General features: G+C 40.3%; 2 protein-coding genes across 12 annotated transcripts in view; one reads left to right on the forward strand and one right to left on the reverse strand.

The window, feature by feature from the left end:
• Positions 1 to 4942: 4942 nt before the first annotated feature.
• Positions 4943 to 7101, forward strand: LOC114365358 (uncharacterized). The gene has a single exon (XM_028321906.1). It carries the CDS (start codon positions 5059 to 5061, stop codon positions 7099 to 7101), a length of 2043 nt encoding a protein of 680 aa, XP_028177707.1. The 5' UTR covers positions 4943 to 5058.
• Positions 7102 to 7225: 124 nt separating this feature from the next.
• The window catches only part of raskol (Ras GTPase-activating protein raskol), a 174585-nt gene continuing 161152 nt past the window's right edge, over positions 7226 to 20658 (reverse strand). For all 11 annotated transcript variants that reach the window (XM_028321899.1, XM_028321898.1, XM_028321895.1 and 8 more), the window contains 14 exons: positions 18885 to 18954; positions 17981 to 18108; positions 17348 to 17491; positions 16838 to 16983; positions 16032 to 16277; positions 13724 to 13923; positions 13113 to 13321; positions 12686 to 12798; positions 12348 to 12514; positions 11590 to 11826; positions 11206 to 11303; positions 9083 to 11093; positions 8867 to 8979; positions 7226 to 8776 (listed from right to left, as the gene is read on the reverse strand). In XM_028321899.1, the coding sequence (XP_028177700.1) occupies positions 8542 to 8776; positions 8867 to 8979; positions 9083 to 11093; positions 11206 to 11303; positions 11590 to 11826; positions 12348 to 12514; positions 12686 to 12798; positions 13113 to 13321; positions 13724 to 13923; positions 16032 to 16277; positions 16838 to 16983; positions 17348 to 17491; positions 17981 to 18108; positions 18885 to 18954 (4117 nt within the window). In that variant the 3' untranslated portion in view covers positions 7226 to 8541. The remainder of the gene's footprint in view (positions 8777 to 8866; positions 8980 to 9082; positions 11094 to 11205; positions 11304 to 11589; positions 11827 to 12347; positions 12515 to 12685; positions 12799 to 13112; positions 13322 to 13723; positions 13924 to 16031; positions 16278 to 16837; positions 16984 to 17347; positions 17492 to 17980; positions 18109 to 18884; positions 18955 to 20658) is intronic.

Genomic DNA, 20658 nt, shown 5'->3' on the forward strand with positions numbered 1-20658 from the left:
GTATCGGCATTTTTAATAGCCTAGGCTCAAAACTTTTCAGCCGCCCCTCGTAAAACCGATTCTATGATAAGTCCATCTTAGCTTTGATAGAGATGAATATACCAAGTGGGTAGCACTTTGATGCAATTCAAACTTCTTATATGTATTATGCTGGGTAAATAGCTTCGTGCTCAAGTTGTCTAGTACAGTACAATATTTTATAGTTCAATAGTCTTGGAGAGTAACTTTCAGTACATCCATCAAAGCACTTTCGTAGAGTGCAGATAACTTTCCTTTGCTTCTCGCACATTCGTATTACCTGTGTATGCCTTGTGATGGACGAAGCTGCGTAGAGCATTTATGTTCGTAGCTTTACAAGCTGACACGTTACATATCATACAGACGGTACTTACTCGTATTGTCCACGAAGACGTAATGTTTTTCAATTATTCAACAGTGAAAAGTATGTACACCCAAATGTGTTATTGAAGTAAATCACACCAGACTATACATTTTTGTGCCAAAATAGAGCCTATATTACAAAAGATACCACAGTATTTAGCTGTCGTCTGTACCAAAGTTGGAAGATTCTTTCGCCACGGCCTTTGGTAGAGGTCATGCGCATGTACTACTAGGTAGGTAACCCATGGTACCATGGGGTTTGCTGTAAAGAACGAAAGCAGATGTTTAAATTTTAGCTTATATCCTTTCAATTAAACAAATCCAGACATTGTACCGCTCTTATTAACCACAAACTCTATTGGTAATATAGTTAAATGAAAGACTGCAAGTCTTCAACTGAAAAAATTAAGATTTTTTGAATCAAATATGGTTTACGTTACGACATTTATATCAAATACACGAATAAATGAAAAATAACATGCATAACAAGCAATGACAAGCAAAGCGAGCGTCACGCTCTAAACGGAAATGATGATCTGAGACAAAGATTTTCCCATTCATCCAATAAAGCAATAATAACGAAATTGCAATCGTATCAACAGACAATAGGTTCAGCGATTGTCTGCGCCGGCGCAGCGCGAGGCGGAACGGTGATCTTGAATGGAGTGAAAGTGGCTGCAGATACTTCCTTGCACGTGGAAAGTGAACGCTCATGAGTTAGGCCAGGGATAGGGAGCCTTAGAAGCTTTTACAATAGTCATAAATAGGTATAATATTTATTTATTTATTTATTTATTCACAACAACAACACTTCACTGTATATATGTATGTGTACCTAAAAATTTGTGTTAACTATAACACCTTGGAGAATAGAAGGCTTATCCAGCTGTGGACGTCATTTGGCTGAAACAATCGAACGAACCGTTACGATCATGCTGCTGTTTAGTAAAGTTGAAAGTTAGTAAGGTTACGTAGGTTCTTTATGATTAAATTTAACTCAGAGGCAATTTTTAGGTAGGATACTTACAAAATTCAAATCAGCGCAATATCCTTTACCAACAACCACACTGCCTGCCTAACCGCATGCCCCCGGGTATTCTGACCTAAATGAAATATGGCATTCTCTAATTTAAATTCCTATCAAGCAATCTAACATCGATTCAATATGAAATGTATAATTATCGATTCATTATGCACAAAAAAAGGTTCAACAATAATTTCATTTTTTTTATATTCTAGAAAGTCAATCTACAAGAAACATCACGCAACACGGACACGAATTAAGGCTAGTCTATCATTCGTTTGGAATAATTATCGTTTGTTTATTATAATTTGTAGATATGCTAATATTTAGTTATAATAAGTCTATGGTAACGATGACTTTTCGGAAAGAACCGACTTGTTTGGGAGGCTGGAATTCGTCAAATCCGCGAGCGTGAAGATTCGTGCTCTCTAAAACAGCTTTTAAACATGGCTCAGAACTGATATGGATATGTCGACGTGAAATTGTGATTTGTGAACTTCGTCAGTTTACCTATATTATAAAGCGTGAGATGGTAAACGAATAGTGGGTAAGGTAAGGTTATATTGTAATCTCACTACGTCATTTTATAGACGAAATTCACTATGATGAGATTCATAATTGTTTAAGTAGCCTTTTTGAAGAAGACCAAGTTCTTTATATCCATAGGTTTGGCACCTCTGAGCTAGGCGGTCTGTAGATACACATCTCACGTTCGGCGGAACTAAGAAAGTCTAGATTCGAATGGGTGCTGTAAGTTAGCCAGCGGAAATGCAACGCAGTAATCCTCTCCTAGCTATAATTAGTAATCGCTAATTAAGATTGTACATTTGCATTGATTGGGAAAGTGTGATGGTATCTTGAATAGAATTTAAAATTGGCAGTATACCTATATCTACCTATACAGGGTGTTAGGTAAATGGGTATATGAGCCGACACTAGCCCATGTTAACATCCCAACTAATATTATAAATGCGAAAGTAACTCTGTCTGTCTGTCTGTCTGTCTGTCTGTCTGTCTGTCTGTCTGTTACGCTTTCCCGCTTAATCCTCGCAACCGATTTTGATGAAATTAGGCATAGAGATAGTTTGAGTCCCGGGAAAGAACATAGGATAGTTTTTATCCCGGTTTTTGAAACAGGGACGCGCGCGATAAAGTTTTTCTGTGACAGACAAAATTCCACGCGGGCGAAGCCGCGGGCGGAAAGCTAGTGGGCATATAAATGGTATAGTGAAGTCAGAAAATTGATATCTTCATTTTAATTATTTTAAATTTCATACAAATCGGATTTTATAACATTTATTTAGTATGGAAATTAAAATTAAAAAAATGATGATATCAAATTTCTGACTTCACCATACCATTTATATGGCCATGTTAACATGGGCTAGTGTCCGCTCATATACCCATTTACCTAACACCCTGTATATGTATAGATTTATTTCTTTAGGCGGTAAGAGGCTACATCTAGAAACCTGTTAAATTGATACAATTTGATCACAACAATTTTATAAAATAATAACGAACCTGTGTATGAACCTTTAAATGTTTATATTTTATAACAAGTGTAGTTAAAGCTGTATGGATTTATACCTCGTTCAAATGTTTCTAAAATCCTGTAGAAATAACATTTTATTTGATAGCACGACAGTAAATTAGTCAATTTACGTTCTGCTAATTTTCGGTACAAATAGAATTGTTTGTGGTATTGTAACAATAGTACTGCTAAAGTAGTACGTACTTAGTTATGAAGAAAAAATATTTTGTTGACACTCATGTATTAAAAATGTTAGGCTGAGTTGCACCACCTAACTTTGACGGAAACTATGACGATAACCGGTGTTTTTTGTATGGAGTTTGACAGATTTTTGACGTTTGTCAAAGTGAAAGTAAGATGGTGCAACCCACCCTTAGAGTATTTACAAAAAGTTAGTGGTGTTCAAATCCAAAACATAACAGGCTTGATAATCTCAACAATAACCCAATACAAGAATCTGTTTAATTGAATTTAATGTGACTTAATGAGTCATGCGCGTTTGTGGAATGTAGAGTCTTTGGGCTTCGGGAGCGCTGGCTTGTTGACACCTACTTGAACCCAGTGAATCACTGTACATACAATGTAGGCGCATTTACAAACCAAACAAAGCTTCATTTTTGTTTAAATGTTTTATAGTAGTCATTATCCAAATATATGTAGAGTCTGTAAAGTAGGAACTAAGTAATTATAATTTTTATTGGTGTTATTTGGAAAACTTGGTAAACATTCTGTTGCTAGAAATAATGCCTTTTTATTGTTAGTAAAACAGCGATATTACATAGTTTTTTGGTCATTACTTATTCACTTACTGTCTTGTTAATGCAGATTATGCAGATAAATTTAATATAACTACGAGAATAAGTCAATCCATCATTCCATAAAAAATATTTAATTACTTATTGTTATTTTTGTAACTTACCTATATGTTACCTTAACTTAACAAACCATATAATATGTCCTTTAAACCAACGGTTCAATCGCCCCTAACGATCGCGTACAGTTACGTCCATCTCCATTCATCGTCACCGCTCACACGATCGACTTAGCATTAACATTTAGCTGGTCCACGCTGAATGATTCCCGGAAATGTGTTTTAAATTTATTGAGATCGATTCGCCAGAGCGTATGAATGAGCAGCATAACTTGCTCAGGTGATAGACGAGAGCGTTCACCCCAGGTCTTCGACCGGCCGAGTTTTGCCAGCTGATCGGGAGCGCGTCACTGTGCGCATGACTAACAAAACATACACCGTTATACGCTAATTTTGGGGAAATAATACATTATTTTGGAATACTACGGGATTCTGGATTGGTAACTGTTTGGAAATATTGTCTGAATAATTCAATTGTAGCTGTTGAATAATGTAAGCGCTTTTTTGGTATTCCAATTTGAATCAGTCGATTTTAATGAAAAATATTAGTGCAGTAAACACATCAATCAAAAGAACGTTACCTAGTTAGAACTTTGTTACCGTAGTAATTCGGGATTGCTATGCGTTAAGGAAAGATCAAGTTATGCAATAAGCATTGTAAAGGTAGGTAGTAATAAAATAATAGCTAACCACTGCGTTTTACACTAAAGAATACAAATACTTCATGAAATACTTTGTTCTCACTGAAAAACAATGATGTTAATTTGGTTCATAAAGTGGCTAGTATGGCTACTCGTACATAGATGGCGGTAGTTACTCTGTAAATAGTGTTATTAGCAAATCTTACTTCCTTGAAATATTTGCTTAGTTTATTTTATTTATACCCATAAATAAGATTTTACAGAAATTTTACTAATGTCAACAATGTTATATTTATTACTAGGCTATATAATACATTTTTTTTTATGTAGAGACGGAGTGTGCTCTACATTTCATACAATTACTTGGCGATAGATGTCAGTGCACTCTGTAAATTGTAGAGTTTAGTCATTTTATGAAGTAAGACCTTTTTGAAAATTGAAAAGAAATAATTTAAACATAAAAAATATAAAAATTGATGTCTGGTTGACTTTTTACTGAGTAAATATTTTTTTTTCTAAATTGCAGTTTATCGAAGTTTCATCAAATTGTATGCGTTTGTGATTATTTCCTTGCTATCATCAAGAGGTTTTTAGTTCACGTGCAATAATGGTTCATAAATATGGCCCTGAGACCAGCCATGAGGAGCGCGCCAACCGCCGCATGCAGATCGTATACGCGGGCAAGATGCGCGAGCGACAAATATTCATGGAAGAGCTCAAAGAATACCGAAAACAGAAGGACAAAATTGTATTTAACAACATCAAAAAGTCCATCGGCCCCATCTGGTACCAGGCTCTTAGTGTACCTCAAAGAACAGCTTTAGACGCCTTAGAGTTTTCAATCTATCAAGATCTATTAGAAGGACGTCCTGTACGAACAGCTAAATTGATGCGTGAGTTGGGCCTGTACCCTCGACCCAATAACATTGACCTTATGAATTGCCTCTATTTAGGCCGTGACGATCCTAAAGTCATGCTCGCCCAGCTGTTTGCGATGACGTATGGCCACAACATCGACGGTAAACGAGGCTCTTACTGTTTAAACGCCAGGCTTATGCTGTCAGGTATCCTGTATTTAGGGCTTGACAATTTGATCACTTTGCTTAAAGAAAGATTTCGTCCTGACCAACAAGAGAAACCGAAAGCTCCAAAACCCAAACCTAAACCGGAACCACCACTAGCCTCGCCATATTTGCAAAAGATGATTGCAGTTTTGTATGAGCCCCCCACGAAGAAGCGACCTCGCCCGGCGCCTTTACCAAATTTGGACGACCTGAACGAACCTTATGAGGAAGAACCACCGATCCCGAAGCCGCCTCCACCCCCGCCACCACCACCGCCTCCGAAGAAAAGGTTGCCACGATCATACTGCGACAAACTTGCTGGGGTCATGAATATTGAACCCTACTCATCCATCACCACTCTCGCAATGAAAACAGTGACTAGAACGAGCCATCGCCGAATGAGAGGTTCAAAGCTATGTGTCACCGAAGTAAAAAAGACTTACGGCATCAGTGTGACTAATCGCAAAAAGTCCGTGCGCCGAAGAAAACCTGTAGCTCCTAGCACTGGCATGTGGAACTCGCAGTATGTGATCACTGGTGTCTATCAAGTACTAGGCAAGTCAGTGTTTGTACTTGGCAGTGTGTCTATATTGCCCCCGATTGGCGAACTCATACATGGAGGGTACAGATACTTGAACGGCGAATACATCAACATTCACTGCGGTTTCCGCGCCAGACCGCCGCCGCCGAAACCCGATCCTTGCGATTGCGTAAAGAAATGGCAAGACCAAGTTTTCGAGTATGTAAAAGGTAGCAAATGTTATTGCGAGCACTTTTACGACTATGGAAATGAAGGCACATTCCCGATCGATGATTTACAGTTTTTCCAAAAGCCAACAAAACACATGCCCTTCAAATTCAATTACGAAACGATATACGACTTAGACCAAAAGCGGTTGCACGTTGAAAGGGAATTCAAAAAGTTATGGGACACTGACAGCATGCTACATGTGGATGATGGCACAGTTAAAGATAAGAAAGATAAAAAGAAGAAAAAAACTAAACGTTCCTCAACAACATGTTTGGGTCAAAACCCTAAACCCGAAGATTATTTGAAATGTGCTCTGAGGCTGATGAGGCGCGTGAATGTAGCAGCGCGGCTGCCAGATATTCATCTAGTGCCAGAGTTAAAAGAATGGATGCGGCAACGAATAAACGGCCCGTACACTGTAAGTCAAAAGTCAGAAATGATACGCAAGAGCACAATGTACTGGCAGATGTTCCAGTTGCTGGACTCAAAGGGCTACGGCCATGTATCTCCGCCTAAAGACCCGACATATTCCGGACACACGACCTGGGTGCACAAACTCGATTTAAATGAGAAATTCAAAAAGTACACGTACAAATACAGATTAGCGTTATTTAGATCGCTAGCAAGAGTAAATAATTTGATGTGGCCTACCATGTACCAAGCTCAGTTCCCCGACAAAAAGTTCCGTGAGATATATTTTTCATATTTATTCGGACGCATAGAAGACTTGCAAATTATGCACCCGTACAGTACCAAAGAAACAGCAGAACGCAAATTTAATTTGGCCAGAAAAAGGTATTGTTGTTTGCCAGCTGGAATCGAACCTCAAGAATGAAAATGTATTGTCTGTGTATGTCTTTTTGTTTTCAATTAAAGTTTCAATCTTAGATAATGTTTTGTTTTAGTGTCATTGTTCCTATTAGGGTTATAATTAATTTGATACAAATGAAAGTCGTGAATACGTAATCCATAATTTAATGTGATAAGAATAACATAATATACCTACACAGGTATATTTACATAAATTTATGGCTTAAAATTAGATTCACTGAAATTTAGCAGTTTCAGAATATAATGTGAAATTGCAATTCGCAAACCATATTACATCGATGATAAATGATTTCGATTTGTTCAACAAATGTCCAGCCAGTGTCCAATTGGGTTGTTAACGACTTTTACATTACTACCGTTAATCCATATAATACTCCACAGGTATTCAAAATATTTTTTAATTTCATACCACATTGACTTAACGTAGCGCCTAGTATTATTTTATACAAGTCTTACACTATTATTATAAAATCTATAACGTTTTACTTTATTACAACTCTAGTGCTATAGAGCAGTGGTTCGTAGAGTCCACTACAACTCTACACTAAGGGATATTCAATCGTCTTTGGTATCATTACAGAAAACAAACTTTGCCGACGCGATCTGACGCGAACACTATCCAGTTTAATCAAGAATACTGATACATAACGAAATGTTACTGTCATTAAAGCATCTCCATTTAAAACTAAAGAAACAATATAACAAAGTTAAAGATAAATGGCAAAACGAACAAATGTGATCTACATACAAGGTTTGTTAGAAAACTTTTATCATAATAAATATTTGCCTCTTAATAAAATAACCGTAATATTGCAATAAGAGAGATAGAAAATGCATAAATTTATATTACAACGTCATAAGCATAGTGCTTCGATCGATAAATTATTGTGCATTGCGAATGAAAATAATAATAAAACATCAAATTCATTATATCAATTAACAAGAAAGTAGATACGATTCTATACAATACATTAGTTAAACGATTTGTGCTTCAGCTCTATTTAAATCGATAGTTCTAAGAGAGCAGTAAATAAGATTATATGTATAAGAATAAAATAGCCTTTGAAGTTGATAGCTAAGTCAACACACGAAGTAGACAGTTTATAATTATGTATTTGCATAGCTCGACAATGAACACCATATTCACAACGATTTAAAGAGCCAATACCTTTTGTATTTAGGTATGTATGCAGTCTGATACATCACAGTGACGTGTAAGGCTCAAATACAACACGGCTATTGTCACGGTTCCGTATCGCTGATCTTCCTTTATTTTAAAGGTATGTAACAAGTTTAATGATGCATACCTGCATGCATATCAATAAACTCTGAGACCCAAGGCATCATGCGGTTTCAACGAGAAAAGACTACGTAACCTGTTACCTGACCAACTAGGTCTTCTATTTCGTTTGGTCGATTGCTCAATCGTATGCAAAAATCAGACTTATATCTGTAGTTCTTGGTGTGAATGTTGCGTGTGGTTCGACGAGGGGGTATGCGGGGGCGCGGGGTGCGGGGCTCTTTGTTGCAAATGTACCAGAGCCGACAGTAGCCTGGTGTTGGCCTCGTCTAAGGCTGCAATACGGTGTTCTTGAGCCTCGATTACTCGTTGCTTGTGTGACAGAGCGGCGGCCATTTTGCGTTGCTCCCGTCGCAGTTCCTCTTCTACGCAGATCAACCTGAAATAGTGGAAAATATTGTTAACCACTGACTTGAATTCTTGAATATAAATTTATGTATTACTTAGTTGTGTTATCTTTTTATTTTACCTTGAAATTATAGCCTTCATCTTTGCATCTGTGTGATCCTGACCAGGCTCCGCCGGTAATCTTCCACGAAGTAGCTCTACTGAACACTTTAGCCTCTCGATTTCTCGTTCATACTGAAACACAACAATGTATTTTTATAAATTCTTGCGTAAACTCATTGGTTACCTTGCTACTGGATTTAAACTTAGTTTCAGTCAACATTCCTAATTTACACACCTGTTCAATCGTCCTGTGATGCTTTGACGTGCGTCTTCTTCCCGTTGTACTGTACAGTGTGTCTTCCACCTCATCGGAACTATCTGTGAGCTCGCGGGCGGATTCCAAGCTCAGCCGCCTTTGTAGTTTGTCGCGGCCGGCCACCTCCCTCTCTCTCAACGGCGCTCGTTCACTCGCCTCACTCGACTGAGACTCGCGACTAAACACTCCCTGAGGAGACTCACGTCTTCCATCCCGAACGCCATAATACTCTTGATGCCTCTCCAAATCCTCATTCACCCTACTACTTGACACCTTCGCCCCGGAGTACGTCCTGTCCAGAGGATAATTCGTCTCGGGAATCGAATTTTCCGTCACATTGTACTTTTCTGGAGAATTATTCTTATTCTCCATATTGAATAGCGCCTTCTGACTTCGGGATATCTGTAACCTGTACATTTCTTTGTTGACTTCTTCCACGTTGGAATCAGATCGACTCATCGGGTAACCAGAGTCAGTCGAAATGTGATGAGGCTTACTTTCGTACAACGACTCCCCCCTTTGACCGAAATGCTTCAAGTTCAGCTGATTTTGATTAGTGGAGTATGAAAGCATAGGATTTGTCCTGGGCATTCGCGTCTTACTGCTTTTTCTCAAGCTCGGCGAATTGCTTGACGATTCATCATCCCTCATCCTTGGAGAATGACTATGATTACTCATCTGATACATATCATCATAATTACAATTATCTCTGGTAAGTTTTCGGTGGGTATTATTACGGTTTTGTTGGTCATAGTTTCTTGTGTCGTCGTTAAAATTTGTAGAACCCTCTTCTGAGTTTGTCTCTACGTTGTCTGTGCTCAAACCCTCCTCATCTATGGATGAACTGGATGAGCCACAAGGACAACGCTTTGAATTTCTGTTTTCATTATTCTTTTTCTTCTCTTGAGGTGTACGACTGTCTTCCATGTTGTAGACGGGATTTGTGAATACTAAAGGACCTATCTTTGAATTAACGTTCGTGTTTGTTTGCGTATTTTCAGCTGTAGTAAAATTCTGTATGCCATATTTCTGAATATCGTATTCAATTTTCTGTTGCACTGGACTCTTTGGATAGAATTTTTCATTTTTGCTATCGTAATACTGTTTATCTCTCTGTTTTTGGTAATTTAGCTGCGAGTAGCGGCTCATCGGTTGACCGCCATTTTCGTATGGCTGATGCAGATGATTTGTGTTTTCGATGGGACTAGAACTTTGGCTGTATGTAGCGATGCTTTGGTACCCGGAACTTGCAACATTTGACAATCCACTGATGGATACGTTCGAACCATTATTTGCGTAGTTAGTTTTGTTTCCGTTTATAATGTTATTGTTTGCTGATTTCGACTGAGACAAGTTCTTTTTGTTCATTATGAGTTTGTCTTCAACAATATCAGAATCATCAGCGTATTTCAGGAGGTCGGACAGTTCCTCAAGTGTTGCAGTTTCCTTCATGATGTTTTGCATATCATTTGAACAATAGTTATGGTTAATGCTGTCGCTACTAGGAGATCTCTCTGTACTGTTGTAATTTGAGTTGTGGTAGTGCGTTTGTTGATTGTAGTTATTGGGTTTGTACCTATCTTGGAATCTTCTTTCCAGACTTTCGTTTACTCCATTGCTGATACCTTTCGGATATTGGTCCGAACCAAAGCCGATCTGTACTACTTTTAGGTTTACGCAATGTTCTTGATTATTGTACTGTGAGCTATATCTGTCTGGGTTGACATTTTGATTGACTGGGTTCGAGCCGTATCCATTTCTTGGGAGCGTGGCTGAGCGCAGATTGAAGCTGGGCGATTTGGCAACACTGCCATAAGAGCCTTTGTACTTGGAGTCTTCGGCATTTGACTTTGAAGGGCTGACGTTGAACTGGACGCCATTCTTGTTCATGATTGGGGAACTGTGAGCAAAGTTGCTGTTCATTGCTCCATTCGTTACAGGATCGGCGTTGTTTTGCTTCGTTGGCGAATTGCAGGTAGGATCATTGAACCTAAAAACAAAAATAGTTATCAATTTCTTTTTTTGTTGGTAACAAATGAGACCATGATTATGGTGAAATATTTTGTTATCGGGAAAGTAAACTAAATTAAAATTATGTTTACCTAAAGATATTGTCTGCGTGCTGAGGCATAGGTCCAATATCGTTGCTCACTAACCTCTTGCTAAGTTCGTCTAAGATATCAGACAATGGATCCAGCTCCTGAAACAAAAAGGTAAAGTATAAGCAAAAAATACTACCTAAGTAAGTGAGAAGTAAAGTGAGCTTGAATTCATAATATACAATGATTTGGATCAGTCTGATTATCACAACATCACCGCACGAGAAATTTCGGAATAAATTTCCGAAAGAAATTGAACTACGCCTACTGCTAACATGATATCCTGGACGCAGACAGCTTCATCAGGATCAGTTTCAACATCCAGTAATGTCACACTACTCATACCTTGATGAGACCCATATTACAGTGAATTTTTCTGTCCCATACCTGCATCCTAGCTGCAGGTAGCTTCGGCAGACTATCCACGAGCAGCCCGTGTAGCGTCGCCAGCTGCTTGCCGAGGTCCACGTGCGGCGCCCACTCAGGGTCGGCCTCCACCGCCGCCTCGCTTCGAGAGCCCTCGGAGCCTTGCGAAGCAGACGAGTTGCGGTTGCTGCCTTCTTGCTGCTGTTGCGTGCTATAGGACTGCTGCATCTGCATCTGAGGTTGGTCTTGGGGGCGCGACTGTGAAAGAACAAACAGAATATTCGTAAGTTTTACTTCGTTTACGACCGAAGGTAGGGACCACACTGGTTAAATGAAACGTACCCATGGGGAAAAGATACCCTTTATATCTCAGTATAAAATATTTACTTTAATATTAATTTATAAATGTACTCGCAGAGATTACGACGAATGATAAAAAATATAAACACGATAAAGACATTAACATGTTTTCACGACTTGCAAGAACAAGGAACAGGTGCAAAATTATTACTCGAGCGCTTACAAGTGATTACATGACCGCAGACATGCATTACGAATAAAATGTGACCACAATTTTGCTGGAACATCTGTCTGGTAATGCTATATCATTAATGACAAGCAGATGCTGCGAAATAAGTAACAGCATTTACCTACCCGTAGCAAATTCGACACAAGTTGTAAATTGAAAAATAATTTTATCCATAAAAGCGGTTGCATCACGAATACAGCGAAGGTGTGATGTATCATTTACCGAACAGTGGCGGTAAAAAAGTACTTACCGAGATAGTTCTAAGGAACGCCTTCATGTTAGGCGCCTCCTGCTCCAGGAAATCGTTGAGGAACTCCATGAAGGCCTCTTTGCCCTGGAAGCGCGTGAAGTTGGCCAGCGTCTGCAGCGTCTTCGCGACAAGAGTCAAGTTGCGAGCAGCGCGCTCGTTCGGGTACTCTGAAAGGGTAATGAAATTGTTTTAACGCAATACACATACGTCTACGTAATACGTCTTTGGAGCCTTGGAAATCATCTGGATGTTTATTGAGAGCTTTGTTTAATTCTTTTATTGCTTTAATTTAATTTTCATTGTTTATTATATAATTTAAATAAATATTTTAAACTTACCGTGCGTGATTCCAAATAGACTGGGTGAAAGAATAGCGGGACACAGGAATCGAAGGAAGATGGATGCACTGATCAAATTATCGGAGATGTCTTCTCGTCCCATGGATGTTAACCTGTTGCAAAAACAGAAAATTGTAAAATAATGAACCCCGTCTTTTCTATCAATAATTTTGAGTGAAACGTGTTTAAGAAACGGGACTAATATCACTTCTCGTTCCCACCATTGCAACTTCCAACTCCTATCGTATAGGCAAGATCTACAGTTTAGCTGCCAATTAAATCCAACATTGAGTAGTCCCGAAGGATTTCTAGCTGTCTTCGAAGCCGCAACGAATATTAATGGACAAGGTGTCGCCCAGGGACGACTGCTGGTACCACAGATCCACGTTTATTAGGTCTACCTCATAGTTGATGAAAGTATATTTACCTCTCGCGGAAGGTAGCGAAGCAGTCCCTTAGTGGCGGTGGGAATGTAGGCGCAGAAGCAGATATAGCACGCCAGGCCAGCGACACGGCATCCCGCAAGGCTGACTGTTGGCGCCGCAACGCTGCTCCACCGCCGGCGCGTAGAGGATCCACCTCGCAGTCCGCCGCGCCCGGCCCGGCCGCTGCCGCTACCGCTTCGCCTAGTGTGTCCTGGAAGATAATATTTCATTTGTTTTCAATATTCTTTTGTTTCTATTGTGTGATTGAAATAGCTGGTATCCCCATACATTACAGATAGATACAGGTAGCGCATGACTGAGTTGGTTCCTGTGGTAGTGATCCTGTTCTGGAACGGGAGGACGTGAGGTTTTTAACCGCGTGATTTTATAACCAAGTAAAACTAATGCAAGCGTCCGCACTGTGGCTTTTTCCCGCGTATACGTTTAGGGCGGTTTTGCTGTTTGGCGGTTTACCGCTTGCGGGAAAAAACCATAGTGCGGACTCAGTCTTATACCGCAACAGCCCACTCAATTACGCGCTATGCCTGTAATTTTAAATGATCTTTCCACAATAATGCCAATATTAGTCACTTAATCGAATTGTTATTATTACCTGCAGGTACTGATCTCCCACGAGCTTCAAGTAAGCCTCCATGCTCTTAGTAGCGAGTGAGTTGCCTCGGAAGGTGAGCGAGTGGTCGCCAGTTCGACGCACGTCGAGTGCCACCACGTCGGCCAAGTACCGAGGAGCCAGGCCCGCGCCCGCCATGCATAGCACCAGGGCACAGCCTATGTCTTCTTTGGCTTTGACACCTGTAGATAACAAAACATACTTTATTAGTAAACCCATTAGAAAATATACCCCCTAAATATAGTATTTGATGGTAGGGGATACCTAACAACAAGAGTAATTAGAAATCTTTAAAACCATTTTCAGTTTTGGTTAACGCGTGACATAATTAGTATTATTTCTTGCCACTTACTTATTAGTGATGTTAAGTAAGTGGCTCTACTGAAAAGGATTACTTAGTTTAGTTAAACAGTCCTCCTGACTTATCCACCACTATCACCGCGAAAAAAGTTACTTGCTTACCGTAAAGAGATTTGTAGTACACTTTTTGCTATACTAATCAATAGGTCTCCAGAGGTTACCACCATTGTAAACCCCTTAAATAAACGTAGTTATAACTCACCAATGACAGGCTCCAGATACTCGCACAGCTTCCTGTAGTTCCTCTTCAGGTAATCCAGGAACCTCGCGTAGTTATCCAGCGGCAGCACATCGACGCTCTGGTAGCGGCACTTGATGCGGAGCGCGGGGACTGTGGTTTGTCGCCCTAAGACAGAGGCTACCACCGTTGTAAAGCCCTCAAATAAACGTAGTTATAACTCACCAATGACAGGCTCGAGGTACTCGCACAGCCTCCTGTAGTTCCTCTTCAGGTAGTCCAGGAACCTCGCGTAGTTATCCAGCGGCAGCACATCAACGCTCTGGTAGCGGCACTTGATGCGGAGCGCGGGGACTGTGGTTTGTCGCCCTAAGACAGAGGCTACCACCGTTGTAAAGCCCTCAAATAAACGTAGTTATAACTCACCAATGACAGGCTCGAGGTACTCGCACAGCCTCCGGTAGTTCCTCTTCAGGTAGTCCAGGAACCTCGCGTAGTTATCCAGCGGCAGCACATCGACGCTCTGGTATCGGCACTTGATGCGGAGCGCGGGCGCGGTCACTGCGGTTTGTCGCCCTTATACAGAGGCTACCGCCGTTGTAAACCCCTCAAATAAACGTAGTTATAGCTATAACTTACCAATGACAGGCTCGAGGTACTCGCACAGCCTCCTGTAGTTCCTCTTCAGGTAGTCCAGGAACCTCGCGTAGTTATCCAGTGGCAACACATCGACGCTCTGGTAGCGGCACTTGATGCGGAGCGCGGGCGCGGGCGTCGAGGGACTGAGGCTTGTCGCCCTCGGACAGAGTATACTATCGTTTGAACTTCTCCAGCTAAGTAAATGCAGTAGAAACTTACCAATGACAGGCTCGAGGTACTCGCACAGCCTCCTGTAGTTCCTCTTCAGGTAGTCCAGGAACCTCGCGTAGTTATCCAGCGGCAGCACATCGACGCTCTGGTAGCGGCACTTGATGCGGAGCGCGGGCGCGGGGACTGCGGTTTGTCACCCTTAGACAGAGGCTACCACCGTTGTAAACCCCTCAAATAAACGTAGTTATAGCTCACCAATGACAGGCTCGAGGTACTCGCACAGCCTCCGGTAGTTCCTCTTCAGGTAATCCAGGAACCTCGCGTAGTTGTCCAGCGGCAGCACATCGACGCTCTGATAGCGGCACTTGATGCGGAGCGCGGGCGCGAGGACTGCGGTTTGTCGCCCTCGGATAGAGTATCATCATCAACAGCCCTTTACAGTCCACTGCTGGACTATGAGCCTCCTCCACTATAGTGGAGGGTTTTGCCATAATCCCCACGCTTGGCAGGCGGGTTGGAGATCGCAGTTTAAAAGATTGATGTTTTTCAGAGAGCGCTGCTGCCCGTTCTCTGTTTGATGTGTGGACCCTAAGTCGCCTCTTACGGATAGAGTATACTACCGTTTAAATCCCTAAACAATTTCAGTGGAAACTTACCAATGACAGGCTCAAGGTACTCGCACAGCCTCCTGTAGTTCCTCTTCAGGTAGTCCAGGAACCTCGCGTAGTTATCCAGCGGCAGCACATCGACGCTCTGGTAGCGGCACTTGATGCGGAGCGCGGGCGCGGGGACTGTGGTTTGTCGCCCTCGAATAGAGTATACTACCGTTTAAATCCCTAAACAATTTCAGTGGAAACTTACCAATGACAGGCTCGAGGTACTCGCACAGCCTCCGGTAGTTCCTACCGTTTAAATCCCTAAACAATTTCAGTGGAAACTTACCAATGACAGGCTCGAGGTACTCGCACAGCCTCCTGTAGTTCCTCTTCAGGTAGTCCAGGAACCTCGCGTAGTTATCCAGTGGCAACACATCGACGCTCTGGTAGCGGCACTTGATACGGAGCGCGGGCGCGGGCGGCGGCGGCGCGCGGCCTCCCGGGGACTGAGGCTTGTCGCCCTCGGACAGAGGGTACCACCGTTCGTTGAGGTATCGCGACGATACGTCGTCGACCGGGATACGGACTGTACCTGTAAAGACAAATGTAAATAACATAAGTATGTTACTAAGATGAAGAGTGCCCCCACTCTTCTTTTGAATTTCGTAAGAGACGAATAAAGGATAAATATTAAAACTTAGCGATCAGAGGCGCTTCTCAAACTAAATTTCGAACTAAGGATCGATTCCAGCCTTTGGCAGTTCGATTTTTTCAAGATTTTTAATTAAAAAGGAGAAACATTTTAACATCAAGCCCCCACAAGTCATGTACGCCAAATACTCCATTTATTCTTCGGTACACTCTTGTCAGAGTAGTCGTGGTCATCATTGTGAATCACGATGATGACCACGACCACGACTATATGATGTTCCTACAATTCAATACTCCATTTGCTTCTAGTAAATTAGAAAGGGTCATCCTCATAGGCCGGGTGGGTACTCAATTTGTCTCTGGTAAATTATCATCATCCTCCTGTAGTGACTAAATGACCTGATGATGATGATGTGCATTTTCAGTAGTTCATGATTCGCTGGCGGCAGCCCGCTGGCCTCGTACACCTGCCCCAGAATATATAGTGATGTAACTACTCACCGACTAGGGCGTGTTTGTCCCGCTTGCGCGCGCGCCGTTCAGGCTCGCGATACACGTTGACGTGTATGGCGCGCGTGGCCGGCAGCCCGCTGAACTCGTACACCTCGCCCCAGAAGCACAACTCGGTTTTTAGCTTTGATGAGGACCTGTGGACAGAACGTTTTTAATTTATTTAATAAGACAAAAAAGCAACTTGGGCTTTTTCCGCATCAACATCTGATAGAGTTGTTGAAGCCGTAAAATACCGAAAAAAAATATTAAGCAAAAAACGGCATGGTGTAGGCAAAAATTTCATAAAACTCGGATTTAATTAATGTTGGCGTGTAGGCAGTAAATATCGATTAGGTACTATCTTAAAAGGTTTTGTTTATTGGAATTGGAAATATAAATAAGTATGTTAATGTTTATTAATGAAGTTATTTATTGTGAAAGAGATCTTTAGGTCGTCTTTAATCTGGCCGACCAAAATCCAATAAAAATCTACAGCAGCCCAATAAGTATATAACTTACCTTGCATACAAGGTGTCGTCCAGCAATATTTCGCAATAGTATCTCTTCTTAGGCGGAATGGACTTGGCCTCCAGCAGCCACAGTTTTACGGACCGCTCGCACCGGCGCGTTCGGATCTCGTCAGGTCGCGCTGCTTGTCGCAAACTGGGAAACAAAAAAATAATAATAAATAGGTATATGAGATTAACGGGTTCCATGAACCTTACCTACCTTTCGAACTAGCTAACGTCGATGTATCTAACTCCATTGAATTTATTTATTTATTTATTAGCTCAAAGATTTTTGATGACAAAGATATAACGTTCTAATCCTAAACACGAGAAGGATCTACTCGTACACTATGTTTTAAACGTCAAACTTTTTGAAGAAAGTTCAAGCATGTTTTATAGAGATGGACGTGAAAAGTTTTGCATTCGAGTAGAGTCCCAGAGGTGTATGACTGTAGTCCCTTAAAACATACCTATCATTGGTTTGTTGTAAAAGATATTCGATCACCTGCGATTAATTGCGCCGTTACGTGATGATAGTGACCTTGCAACTATGCAAACAGTTTCATTATTTTCAATGAATTACATACCCACAGCGTATGTACACTCTGTATAATAATATCAACAATAAATTATATACAATTACCTGTATATCCAACGGTCTCTCTCCTTTCGCGATGCACAGGCGAAGTATCTGGGCGCTCTGTTCTCTGCGCTCAGCGCGAAACAGTGTGGCCTGCCCAGCACTGATGAGTGGAGGGCTCGAATTTCTACCTGGAATTTACAAAAATATACATATTAGTTAAGTTTTTACTTCAAAAACTGAACTAAATAAACTATAGTAGGTACCCAGTACCTATTTCATTATCAAAATTTATCAGGACATGGCACGAAACCAAATCTCGTGTTGTTATCATAAATGCGTTTCATGTGATTTTTTAATCGATTTCATGTTTTTACAACAGGTGTTGCATACGCTGGGTTTATTTGGCATTTCTCGGTGTAATATTATTTTCATCATGTAAAGAAATACACACACTCATTACTGAGAAGGTGCTAATATCCTTCTTCGTATTTTAATAGGAATTGGCTAAATTGATTCTTTATTCTTTACCTATTGCCATCAAAATAACCTTGACCATTTGCTTAATACATTTGACTCTTTTGAAGGCCGCGGTTGTACTACTATCAATTTGTGTCCACACCCATGAATCCTTATAAATGTAGTCGTAAACACGCAACTAAATAATAGGCACTCGATTGCAAACAAGCTGTTATTGTATGGAATGAGGAATATTATGCCCACTAACTTACAGTGAAGCGTTCTATGAAATTTTTAGAACTGAGTCTGAAAACCGCAAGTGAATAAATTTTATCATTCGTGGTTGCTAACATTAAATTACATATCGGCACTTTAACATTCATACGTTTTTTTAGCTTTTTTCCACATTTTAATGGTTGCATGCGTTCTGATTCTGATCATGCATGGTGAAATAAAAAATAAGTTTTATTAATGTATTTAATAAAATATTAATTTGTACAATACTTACTTGATTTGGTGGTCCTAGGTCCATGGTGGAAACGGCGGGTGAATGAGCAGACAGCAGACTTTCATGAGATCTGTAACAATTCAAACAAAGAGATTTACATAAATGTAACTCTACACCAATCCGTGTCAAGGTCTACGGGTTAAATTGATTCATAAAACAGAAGTGTCTATCAATTCAAATATAACGGCCGTAACAAACTAAATAACATCGCTACGACATAAATTAACAGTGACTTTACTTTATAGCTTCTGAAGATGAAAAAAAAAAGAGAATGAAGTAATTGCAAATGCATGTAGCCCATTTGATAAAACGATAAACCGTATTAATATACGAACACGAAGTGTTGATCACTTTAATTAACGCTACTGATACGCTTCACCACCGTAACTGATTGAATATTTTATGCATTAGGAAAAGTAAATACCTTCGCTTACTTACATAACTTTTTCAAACAATGAAAGATTTTTTACTTAATTGCTTGGTTCTGAGAGTACCTACTAATGAAGCTAATGACTGCATTTCGATAAAGTCGTTTCGTGCTAACGATGACAGGGAAGTAATTAAAGACCGACACCAGACGGGGCGGGGCGACACTCCTATACCGCAACACCTATACCTGTTGCGGTAACGTGGTGCAGTCACGACATGTCGCACCCTGTCAGCTCTTGTTGGTTATCGCTAAATTACCTGACTAAATTCGGGCAATTTTGAGTTAAACCCAATTAACTTGATGAGACTAGAGAAAAACCCACTAGTGTCCGATCAAGATAAACTTTTTTCAATTAACGTAAAGCATTTATTGTGTACTCGCCAAACCATGTTTATAACTATGAATCGCACTGCGCTTTATTTACTTACTTAATATATGTATAAATGACCAAATATTTACTGTCAGTTAGTACATAAATTTTATCAATGTAACTCAAATTCAACAAAAGTTATCTGACGATTTTAAATTATTTTTAAGTCTTAAAATTTGGATTTTTTCATTTGACATTGAACTACCTTAATGGGTCGTATAACTCTACTATGTTTATAAAATACTGTTGCAAAATAGTACCTACCTATCTGATAGAAAACAACTAGGGCCAAGGCCAATTTAACTGGAGATCAACAATTTTCCATTGTCGAAGATAAATATGCATAGAGGTTTCGAAGAATAGGCACCTAGTTCAAAATGGTTTTCGTACTCTATCTACGCCTATTGGATTTAGAGTGAAAGGTAAAACCACATTAGATTTAAATTTAGGATAAGCATAAGTAGTAAGCAGAAAACTGATAATTTTTCATTTTAATGGTCGAAGCCAGAGGAAAGAATTATTTACTGCTAACGAAGCTTCGTTTGTGTTCGCCTTTTAATTCACACCGCGCATGACATAAACAAGCGCGAGTATCAAGAAACATGCGCCAGGGTGTTTTACGTATCCCATTAGGACGATAGGCAATAAATGAACGTAATAAATTTTATAGATCCTCGCTTAGCCAGGGCGCGTACATTTGATACACCATTGCGCAGTAAATGTCAAAGCCGGGGAGTTTCAAAACGAATCGTCAAGGAGTTAATGTCGGTGCTTACTCGGATCGCACCACACGCAGGCTAATACGAAGTTGAAAATTTGAAACTTTTATTTACTCGACTTATCTAACAAACAATGACCGCTTTGAATGGTTAGTTTAGCAATTCTTAAAGTTATAAATGAAAATTGACAGCGGAAGTTCCATAATTGAGGGGTAGAGTTCGGAGAGGGATCTTTATAATGCTGGACTTAATAAA

This window comes from Ostrinia furnacalis, unplaced genomic scaffold (assembly GCF_004193835.3).
Source record: "Ostrinia furnacalis isolate ACB-3 unplaced genomic scaffold, ASM419383v2 OfSCF7584, whole genome shotgun sequence".
Classification (NCBI taxonomy): domain Eukaryota; kingdom Metazoa; phylum Arthropoda; class Insecta; order Lepidoptera; family Crambidae; genus Ostrinia; species Ostrinia furnacalis.

What these genes read in the sequence shown, in the direction of transcription:
- LOC114365358 (XM_028321906.1), top strand. Translation starts at nt 5,059, where the DNA reads ATGGTTCATAAATATGGCCCTGAGACCAGCCATGAGGAGCGCGCCAAC.